Genomic DNA, 11,799 nt, shown 5'->3' with positions numbered 1-11,799 from the left:
GTTATTTTATGTTTTATTTAAAACAGAAAATGTACAGTAAAATTAGCAGAACAATCCCATATTTCTGTTTGTTCCCTGCAGGGGATGTTTTACCTTATTTTCACTTAGAAAATCAACATTTACAATGCTGTGTTATGTTAAGGTTATGTTTGGTGTCATTTTAAGAGAAACAGATAACAAAACAGTCCAATCAATACAAGCTACGTCAGGTCTGTAAGCTCCTACCCATGTAAACTTAAATATCATCTGAAACTGTTATAACAGTCAAAATTATCATCATATTGAATTCTAATCAGTATGGACAGCACCTTGAGTGTCTTTACTATAAACTGTGTTTACTGACCCCACGCTTACCTGCTAGTTCACCAACTCTGCTAACTAGCTCATTTGAGATTTATGTCCCTGAATAAAAACACAAACTAAGTGTGGATGAGAATTCATGTTCCTGCATGTGTGAACACAGGAAACCCTGCTTTTTCTGTAAACGAAAGGAGTGAGGCTGGATAAAGGGATGTTTGTTAAGTGTCTGTTTCTCTGTCTGTGTGAGACTGAAGGGTCAAAGAGAAGCAAGAAAAAGACGGATCCTGCTGTCCAATCAGAACATCACAGATTTGTCCCCACTGACCACACAAAGGCACGAAAAGTAAAGTCCTGTTTACACTTTGCATTAACATCAAAGTGATTTCGTGGTGATCGTACCATCGTCTAATCAAGACATGACACGTTTACACTTGTTCTTTTCATTTGTACTTTCTGCATCCAGATATTGATCTGATCTCCTTTCCCTGCAATATTTACATGTTTAAATCAGTCTGGTGCGTCACAGAGCAGAGCGGTGGAGCCTGTGCTGGCTATGCTGGGTTTAATGCTTTATAGAACATTTTGCAATCACAGTGCAGAGAGTTCAGGGCGTTTTACTGAGAAATAGACGACAGAGAGTTTTGTGTGTTTTGCTTAGCAGCCACAAATACAGATGAAAGAAATATTCTGGAGTTGCTTCTAACAGCAGTCTTTGATTTTCACTGATATAATTCTCTTTTTCACGGTGATACGCTTCACCTCACTATGACAGCAGTCACTGGTTTTCACAGAGCTGTTTTTCATTTGTTACTCATAGACAGTCTCCTCTGAAAGTTCTGGAGCTGCAAGGCCGGTTTTTTAGTTTATGCTATACGTTCAAGATCAAAGGATGAATATGAGACGACAGATCAGAACTTTATTTCCTGATATTCACATGGTTTGGTTGCATATCCAGCTTGCAACAAATGCAAAACACTGGCATCACTAAAATGCTGCAGCTTTTGTTCTGCGTTTTTATCAGAGCCTTTCAGTTGTTTGTTTTGGGGGAGGGGGGGTGGTCTCCCTTCAGTCTCCTCCACACTTCAAATTGGGTAGGATCAAAAGAAAAGGCTCCATGTACTTTAGTTGTTTGAAAATCTAGATGTAACACACACCGGTCAGGCATAACATTCTGACCACCTCCCTGTTTCTACGCTCATTGTCCATTTTATCAGCTCCACTTACTATATAGGTGCACTTTGTAGTTCTACAGTTACAGACTGTAGTCCATCTGTTTCTCTGATACTTCGTTAGCCCCCTTTTACCCTGTTCTTCAGTGGTCAGGACCCCCATGGACCCTCACAGAGCAGGTACTATTTGGGTGGTGGATCATTCTCAGCACTGCAGTAACACTGATGTGGTGGTGGTGGTGGTGTGTTAGTGTGTGTTGTGCTTGTCTGAGTGGATCAGACACAGCAGTGCTGCTGGAGTTTTTAAACCACCTCAGTGTCACTGCTGGACTGAGAATAGTCCACCAGCCAAAAATATCCAGCCAACAGCTTCCTGTGGGCAGCATCCTGTGACCACTGATGAAGGACTAGAGGATGACCAACACAAACTGTGCCGCAGCAGATGAGCTATCGTCTCTGACTTTACATCTACAAGGTGGACTGACAAGGTAGGAGTGGACAGTGAGTGGACACAGTGTTTAAAAACTCCAGCAGCACTGCTGTGTCTGATCCACTCAGACCAGCGCAACACACACTAACACACCACCACCACGTCAGTGTTACTGCAGAGCTGAGAATGATCCACCACCCAAATAGTACCTGCTCTGTGAGGGTCCATGGGGGTCCTGACCACTGAAGAACAGGGTAAAAGGGGGCTAACAAAGTATCAGAGAAACAGATGGACTACAGTCTGTAACTGTAGAACTACAAAGTGCACCTATATAGTAAGTGGAGCTGATAAAATGGACAATGAGCGTAGAAACAAGGAGGTGGTCAGAATGTTAATATCAAAAAACAAAAGCTGAAATTGTGATCCATCATCAGACTTGTTCCTTTACTTTCAGGGGACATTAGACTGTAAATGTAGTCAAACTGGCCGTATTGCGATTATAAACACACACAGGCCTGTTTATACCGCGTATTAACATCCGTCTGGAGTGATCTGATCACAAAGTGAGACATAAAGTCATCTGGTTTTCAATGTGTCTTGAAGTGTCAAAAAAGCTCTGTACAACAAATAATCAGCAAATACTGAGATCACATGGACTGCAAACACAGCTTAGCACGGTCCAGTCATGATCAGATCACCTCAGACATACATTAATGGAGCCTCAGATCTGATCACAACAGGCGCTCAACTACAGCAGGAACAGGACAGTTAGATCTGAACACATTCTGATTACAAACACTCCGCTAGTCTTTTAAACACATATACAAACAGGCATATATGAAAGTAGAAACTGGAGACATTTAGACGCCAAGTGTAAACAGGGCCAAAGTTCATGAATTCATCACTGGTTCTAATTTATTAATTGTGACTTATCACTCACTGTCCTTGGAGAAAAAAATCCAAAAAACAGTCCTGTGAAACTTCTTTATGGATAACACAATTAACAAAACAACTGCAAACCGTTTCACATGCCATGCTGGTGCAACAGCAATCCAAGCAGGCCATTAACAGCACAGAGAGAAATTTCTAATCAATAAAACCTCATTATCAGGGCTTGGCAGGATACTGTTAATGGTCCTTCTCTGTTGACAAAGAAAAACCAAAATTCAATTATGCCAATGAGATTGAGAGGAAAAGAAAGAAAAAGAGAATGAGAGAGAGAGAGAATGAGAGAGAATGAGAGAGAATGAGAGAGAGAGAATGAGAGCGAGAGAGAGAGAGAATGAGAGAGAGAGAATGAGAGAGAGAGAATGAGAGAATGAGAGAAAGAGAGAGAGAGAGAGAGAGAGAGAGAGAGAGAGAGAGAGAGAGAGAATGAGAGAGAAAGAGAGAGAGAATGAGAGGGAGGGAGAGAGAGAGAGAGAATGAGAGAGAGAGAGAGAGTGAAAGAGAGAGAGAGAGAGAGAGAGAGAGAGAATGAAAGGGAAAGAGAGAGAGAGAGAGAGAATGAGAGAATGAGAGAGAGAGAGAGAGAGAGAGTGAAAGAGAGAGAGAGAATGAGAGAGAAAGAGAGAGAGAATGAGAGTGAGAGAAAGAGAGAGAGAGAGAGAGAGAGTGAAAGAGAGAGAGAGAATAAGAGAGAAAGAGAGAGAGAATGAGAGTGAGAGAAAGAGAGAGAGAGAGAGAGAGTGAAAGAGAGAGAGAGAGAAAGAGAGAGAGAGAGAGAGAGAGAGAGAGTCAGAGTTGGTGGGAGTTTGGTTTCTCTCACAAGAAAATCAACTGATCTATCTTAATTAAGCTGGTGGGACAACTTAATAGGCTGAAAGCTTGGGACACAAATCTGAGTCTCAGGCACCAAATATCACAAAATGAATTTACTGCTGATTAGAAACATTGAACAATGACCACCTTGCTTATTACATGCAGCCTGCTGTATGGAGAATAGCCGCGGTACGGTGGAAGTCAATCAAGGACACTGTACATCTAAATAGCCCCTCAGAATAAAGTAATCTGAAGTGAATCTGACTTCAGTGTACAATAATAACTCTTACCCTCTCAAACCCACCTGAAATACACTAGAGCTTTAACTGGGCCTGAAATTTTGGTCCGAAGCTGAAAACAGTCTTAAAACTTTCAGAGTCAGACCTGATCAGTTTGAACTCAACTCAATCCAAATCATCAAGTTTGAGTCTGAAAGTGACCGAAGACCAACAAAGTTCTGCCCAAAATGGCTCATTATCACCTAAAGTGCCGATTTAAACCTGACAGGACAGCATCGGTTAGATGACCACACAGCGACAATAACAGTTATTAGATCACAAATAAATTAAAAACGTGGGAAACACCTCTAAACCCGATGGGACCAGTCAGTCCCCATCAGGTTCAGACCAATATTTCAAGCTCTAAAATACATTACAAAGTAGGGCTGGGAAATATGACAATATTTAGTCTTATTGTGATTAATTATATAACATTACGCCACAAAATGCTTTTCTGAGTCGTCAGTGCATAAAGAACACTGACCAACGGCGTTACAAAGAAACCATAATTAGTCCTGCTTATAGGATGTGAAATGTTAAATACAAATCATTGTATTTAGAGATTTTGATAATATTTTTTCAAATTCAAATCAAATTTAGCTTCTTTAGCTTAGAACCAGAGCTGTGAGGCTATCGTTGCTAACAATGACTAGAACAGTTCTCCAAATTAGCCAAGATCATTTCTGTAAAAATCAGCAAAACTTCTCAAACCACACACAGGTCTTAAATAAGGTCTAGTGAACGTGCTTTATGACAGTATGACTCACTGTGAAGTATTAAAATTAGGCTGTTTATTTTATTATTTTCAGCCCTGCATGTGAGAAAAGACTCATTTCAGCCTCTGAAACTGTACATCATAAAAGATACAGTGGTTTTTGTACTTCATACAATATGCAGCCAGTCATCTGTCTCTGTTTCACTTTACAGACCCGTAAAAGCTCATTTATCCTGTGATGAATAATCAAATCTTTGTGGTGTCACACAGGTGAGAATTCGCTTCTACTGCCTGCAATGAATACATAAAATAATAACATGAAGCGTTTGTTCCAAGACCTGCAGTGATGGATTCTGAGTGGTGCCTTATAACAGTTAGTTCTCCCTCAATGTTTGAAATGTTGCTCTACAACAGTTTCTCAAGATTTCCAGTCCTGTCTTTATCTCATGCAGCGAGAAATCAATGTAGACACCCGTACATCAAACCACAGAAGGAAGCCTGGCATTTAAGGTTATTCTGTTTTCTGTTAAACTTTGCGTTTACTGTATATTGTTTTTTTTTTGTTCATTAAACAAAAAAAATAAAAAACATATTTTGTATTATTTAGTAATTCTTAATTAATTCAAATAATTCACTTCATTTAAAAGCCAGTGAAATTTTAATTGTATTTTGTTGTAAATGAACAAAGTATCTTTCTGAAAGAGTATAAAGATCACCTGTCGGGAGAGACTCTGTAGAGTAGCTGCTGACAGCTTCATACGCCTTTTAAAGTCCTGTCTAAATGTGTGGAAGCAATTAGATGAAAAACAGGTGTCCCCCTGGGGGTAAAGGGCAAAGTGCAGGAGGAGTGTGTGTGTGTGTGTGTGTGTGTGTGTGTGTGTGTAATCTTTTTCCTCTCTGACCCTCTGAGTTTGGCCTTTTTCCCCAGTATAAGTGATGTTCTGCAAGCTTGTTCCCAAACAGTTGTGGATCAGCTCAAAGACTAAACACTTCAATTAAACCCGATTTAAAGGGTTTATTTCAATTTTCAGGACTCACTTCAAGCTACGGCTGCACGATATGCTGTTTGTTAATTGTTATTGTGATACTGACCTTTGCAATACTGAGGCCTCTAACTAATGTCATTATTTTTACTGTTTGCTCCAAATGTCTTGCCCAACCACAGTTCTAGACGAGTATTTTTGTGGGAGTTTTAATGAATCGATGTATTCTGTAATTCTGCAGAAGTACATTATTTAATAGGGCCACCCAAACAATATTTATCAGGCTACTCATTTTCAAAATCACCCTAAAAAACAATAATATTTGAATCATTTTTAGTTGTCTGTCCATTTTAATCAGTGTTGTACTCCTGTCTTACCTTCATCTCAACACAAACGTCTTAACATCTTAACCAATTATTTTGTGGAATTAAAGCATAAACTCCACAAATATCCTTCTATCCTAACCTAATTTACTTGAATTATGTTGGTGTGGTAGTTGTAGAGCAGCTCCTGCACTGTACTAACTCTGTATAAAGGAGACTCTTCTCCTTTATAAAAATAAAAACCTGCTGAGCTGCTGTTCATGTGGTCACGTTCTAAACCCGTTTCAAAGCTGCTCTTTTCTTTTAATTTGAAAAGAATAAAAAGAGCTGATATTCCCACATGAGGCGGTTATGTGAGACCTGAGTTGGAGGCAGTGTGGACTGGATGTTTGGCAGACACGAATCACTAAGCTTGTCTATTTGAGAGTCATCAGGCTCGTCATGCCTCCACAGTGTACCAGACTCTTTTTACAAGTTTTGCACTGAGCAATTTTCTTACTGTTAGATAATTAAAGTGCTCCTATCGATGTGACTTCTTTCTAAGGTATTTATGTCATCAGTATAACCACAATGCTACTATTCTGACCTGGTCGAATGGCCCTGCTCCAAACTATCTGGGATCATTCCACACTGAAATATACTGAACGCTAACACTGGTTCATCAAGGGTCTGACTAGTTGTGGCTCACATATCCAAACAGAAGGATGAGTGAGGAGTGAGAACTGGGTCACACACAAACAGAGGTAAATCTCTCTCTTCACCAGTTAAATTAATGCTATAAAAGCTGTAGAAGTGAAAGTTGTTCACTCAGCTGGTTGATGATTCATCTCAACACAGTACGAGAGAAGAGGATGTCGTCACTCCCTCTGCCACCAAGGAGCGCTGGAGATAAATACAGGCTGTCTTTGAACACTTTGTCAGCGAACACTTATCTACAGCTAAAATCCTTTCGTAGACTGACACCAGTTAGCCAAGCTGAGCGCTTTTAACAGTGAGCTAAATAAAAGCAGCCAACAACATCAAAGCCAACAGTCTGCTTCCCCCCAGAGGCACCTCAAAATGAAAAGAGGGAATCATTCTGTCAACGGTCAGAGACGGAGGAGGTCTAAAGAGTGTATAGGTGTCAGATTCATATACACTGAGTTTATTAGGCACATCTACACTGTACCTACATAAGCTGGTCACTTTACACCTACCATACAGGTCCACTGACATCCATCACAACTCTGCTGTACTAGCACACTAAGGAGACGTTCACAGCTTTTTAAAAGAAGAGTGAGCCGTGTTTTGGGCTTAAAAAGAAGCAGCATGTGCTTCTCAGGGGTCGGGTTAATGTGTTTGACTGACAAGCAGGTAAACACTTTTGAGAGATTTTGATTTGATAGAACACAAAATACATTTTGATAAACATTTTGAAACAGCACAAAAATGAAAATTCCTGGCTGAAACCAAAATTCAAGCCACACCTGGCCAAAAACTACAACCCGAAAGGGTTTTTTTGTTTACTGTTCAATTTGTGCTTTTGAATAAATGTACTAAACATAACAACGACAAGGTAATAGAGAAAACACATTTTATCACTGATAAAATCTGCTTTCAACAGGATAAAACTAAACTGACAGTTTACATAAAATAAACATCCTAAAATTACCTACATGCGACTACGTAGACCACAGAATGCACCTATGAAATCCAACATACCCGACAACAGAGAGCGGTGGGTGGACCAAAATAAAGAATTCCTTTGATTTTTTAGTTATATTTTGCAGTTTGGCTGTTTGTTTTTGTCATTTCCAAAGCTGAGGCTACAGATGGCGCTGTCGTGCTAACAGGGGCTTTCCTTTCTGCTTCTGTTGTTTTGCTGTTTGCTGTATATCGACTGGGATGTCATATTTTCAAGTGGTATCAAACTTATGAAGTAGAATGTTTTGGGTGTGGTATCTTCCTCTGATACTCAGGATTAACAGATGTTTTTGTTGTTTATCTGCTGCTGCTTAAACTGTTTGAACAACTCTGAATTTACCTCTTCTTGTGGTCATAAACATTATTATTATTATAAGTCTTAGATTTTAATATTGTTGTAGTCCTGTTTAATCTTTTGGGTTTTTCCAGCCTTAAATGTCACGTCTTAAATAAGTAAAACAAAGTGCTGATGCTGGAACTATCAGTAATATCAGGAGCATTAGCACTGAAGGACGCCTTCAGCAGACTACGCTGGATAGTGCTTGTGGGAGAAATACAGACAAATCAAAAACCTGAAAACTACCAAAAGCTCAAGTGCCCCTTCAGAGCCTCTACCGTAACAAGTATCCATTACCATTGTGTGTGTGTGTGTGTGTGTGTGTGTGTCGCTGTTGTCAGAAGAAAACCTCGTATCTCCAAAATGGTAACTTTACAAGTGATGGAAAAAACATACTTCACTTTTAATGTAAGTCAATGGAACCAGACTTTTTTCATGTGTATATATAAATGAAAAACAATGAAAAGAAGTGCTGAAAGACGTCGTCTGAATGTCCCCTAACCTGTCACTGTCACTGCTCTGCTCAGAATAGTTCGCCACCCACACCGCCTCTTCCAGAACAGTTCTATTGTGGTTCCTTTTCGCTGATGGACAGTGTAGAGGGCAGTGCAGTACCAGAAAGGCTACAGTTAGTAAAAACCTACAGAGTGGACCTACATGTTAGGAGCACCTCATAAAATGGCCAATAAGTGCAGCTACAAGGAAGGTTCACCTAATAAACTGTGACACCATAAAACCATACATGTACAGTGTGTGTCTGGGTGCACATACGTGTTCCCACATGTCTTGTGTGAATAATGTACATGACATTCCTCGGCCTGAGGTGACAGGTGTCAGCAGATCTTAATGACTCTGTCAGGGAGGATTCAGAGAGGCAGTGGGGCTGCAGGTATCAGGGGACGTCAGCAGGGGGAAAGATATGCAACCTCACACCAGGTAAGTGACAGAACACATCAACAATGTCAGCACCGATGCTTCATCGTGGGGAAAGGAGGGAACACGCACTGGAGAACAACCTTCCACACGCGCTGTATGTACTGTACTGATGAAATCCCACATAACAACTGCTTTGAGTCTACACACGGCACTGTGTTCTGCTTTTGGCATCGTGTCAGTCGGGTGATGTGAAGGAGTTTTACTACACTAGCAAGTCACTGTGTGGTTTCAGTGAGCCCGTCCTGCAGTCAGTAGACCTTCCAGACAGATACACATTCAGAATTAAGCCTCTTTGATGACTGCAAGGACAGAATTATTAGGCTATTTTTGGATACAGAGCAAATAGATCAATTACGCGCTGGAGGCGACACTGAGTGGGGGTCATATCCTCTGTCCTCACCATGAACTCACTTCCAATAAGCGTTTCAATCAATGCTTGGTTGGAGAGCTGTAGATCCACACAGTGCATTTCACAGTAGAAGTTTCATAGCTCTAGAGTTCTGTTGATTCTAGAGCTGTTTTTATAATAATTGTTAATAAACCCCCCGTTTTAGGGTGTGTAAGTGTCACACTCTGGCAAAGAATTGGTTGAACTGTTGGTCATCATTTATGTCAGTTGCTGGGGGCGGATCTTCGTTGTGTTGGCCACAGTTTGTTTACTGCCTCCTCTACAGCAGTGGTCACCAATCCTCCTCCTGCTGGTTCACCTTCAACCCATATGTGACACACTTCATCAATTATTGCCTTCAATCAAGTCCTTCTGAAGGCAATAATTAGACGTATCAGGTGGGGTTGATTAGAGTTGGAGCTGAAATCTGCAGGAAGGCAGATCTAAGGAAGCAGTAATGGTGACCACTGCTCTACAGTCATAATGAAAACTAGCATAAGTGTATTTAACTACTCCAAGAGTGTTTCGTCCATTTCAGAACTGACTGATTGTTACGGTCTTAGGTGACAAAATCTGTTGGCTCCAGGATACAGAACCAACAACTTTTCAGTGACTAGTTAAAGTCTTATTCCGGACAATAACTAGCTTTTACTATGTTATTTACCATGTTGTGTTATATCCTGTAAAACAGCAGTGCATCCCTCAGCCTCACTGGTTTGACAGAATTCACAGAATCTCACTACAATAGCCAGCATGCATTATGGAAATACATCATACAACCATTAGGAACCCCCCTCAACTATGACTGCTAGCAAAGCCTCTAATGTAGAGGATAATGAATAGAGACATTATGTACTGTTAGCTATCTGGCTTCCCACTTTCAAAATACATACAGCTCTAGAGACCACACTGTTAGAAATGAAGGTTCTGTTCAGGTACATTTTCTGTTCATCAAGGTACAAACAGTGTAAATGTTCCCTCAAAGCTCCAACAGTGGTTTTAAGGTCTGATTGTGAACCTTAAATAAGTTTTTCCAGGTGAAAAGTTCGTATTTGTACCTTTTCATAACCGAATGTTTTAAACAGAACAGTAAAATAAAAGCCTGGAGACGAGACGGGGTGTGTGGAGTCAGTACAGCTTAGAACATATCATTTCAGTGGATTATGGTTCAGTTATGTTCCCTGACTGAAGGTACTGAGATGGACCCTTAAGGGTTCCACCCCAGTGACAGGAGGGGAACTGACCCAGAGACAGTTTAGGACCTTTATTTCTCAAAGTGTACAGTGAAAATAATAAATCGTATGAACTTAATTTAGTTATGCCACACATTTCCATTCAATTGAATAGAGTAGAGTCAGTATACAAGGACTACATTACATCAACATAAACTCAGCTGCTGATGGAACAACACTGAAACACTGCAGTGCGATTTATTTGAGTTTTAGTGAACTGGAATTCAGTTTTAATCTCTCAGCATTTATTGCTATGCGCTTTCATTTTTATTTATCAAATTGTCTCTTTTTGATAAATCGGTTACTTAAGGACAACACAAGTAAAGTATTTAAAGTTCTCTGTAAGTCTAACAAGCCGGTTGCTTCTTTTTTATTTTTTAGCTTTCTGTGAAACCACTGTATGAGAAAAGCATGTTTAAACAGATGTAGTTACGGTTAAACTGTTGATTTTTGCCACTGAGTCTCTTTATCACCAATTCAGTGGTCAAACACCTTCAGAGCAGTGTGAGAAACTACTTTCAGTGCTGCGAACAGCGTCCGCTTTTGGGTGTAATGGGCAGCAGCTAATAGTTTCAATTATTTAGCTTAATACCCCCCAAACACACACACACACACACACACACACACACACACAATAGGTTTGGACATGAGCCAAAGTTTTACTTCAAACAGCTCCTTTTCGGAGCCCTAAATGCTCTCCGGGCTACTTCAGGTTAAGCACTTAACCATATGGTCCATATGGATCCACAGGGAGACCCGGTCCCGGAGAAACACACAGTTCTGTGTCTGTTTCAGTCAGAAACTGGAAACGCGCTCAGAAATCAGGGGCGACGCTCGCAAATGCGTAAGTTCGACTTCAGACGGAACCCTAACGTAGCGCAGCGGACTGAGGGTGAATGAGCGCCGTCCGCGCTGAAGACAAAGCGCTGCTGTTTTACTCACCAGCTGGAAAGTGCAGAGGAGTATGAGGGTGCAGCGGCCGGTGCAGCAGCCCATTGTACCCAAACGGCTTCTCACACGAGGACGAGGCGAGTCCGCTCGAGCCGGAGCGGTGAGAGCGGCGAGTCACGGAGACAGAACTGGGAAAGAGCGAAGAACGGGCAGCAGCGTCAGTCTCTGTCCCAAACACAGCCGGTCCGGTCCGCGTACCGCTCTGCCATCGCCTCCCTCAGAACCCCTTTACAGAACCGCCGTGAAAAGCGCCGGAACAGCTGAGCAGCTTCAGCCCACTGAGAACTTACGGTGCAGAGAGGCTCAGAGAGAT

The 11,799-nt window shown here is 41.1% G+C and overlaps 1 protein-coding gene across 3 annotated transcripts in view; it reads right to left on the bottom strand.

Moving 5' to 3' along the window:
* The window catches only part of nkain4 (sodium/potassium transporting ATPase interacting 4), an 89,003-nt gene extending 77,204 nt beyond the window's left edge, over nt 1-11,799 (bottom strand). For 2 of the 3 annotated variants that reach the window (XM_036590915.1, XM_036590913.1), the window contains exon 1: nt 11,478-11,799. In XM_036590915.1, coding sequence (XP_036446808.1) covers nt 11,478-11,531 — 54 coding nt within the window. In that variant the 5' untranslated portion in view covers nt 11,532-11,799. Of the gene's footprint in view, nt 1-5,369; nt 5,426-11,477 lie in introns of those variants that run through there. The other variant, XM_036590914.1, reaches the window with a different exon arrangement.

This window comes from Colossoma macropomum, unplaced genomic scaffold (assembly GCF_904425465.1).
Source record: "Colossoma macropomum unplaced genomic scaffold, Colossoma_macropomum, whole genome shotgun sequence".
NCBI classification, from domain to species: domain Eukaryota; kingdom Metazoa; phylum Chordata; class Actinopteri; order Characiformes; family Serrasalmidae; genus Colossoma; species Colossoma macropomum.
The sequence above is the reverse complement of the archived record's forward strand: the minus strand, read 5'-3'. Positions and strand labels throughout refer to the sequence as shown.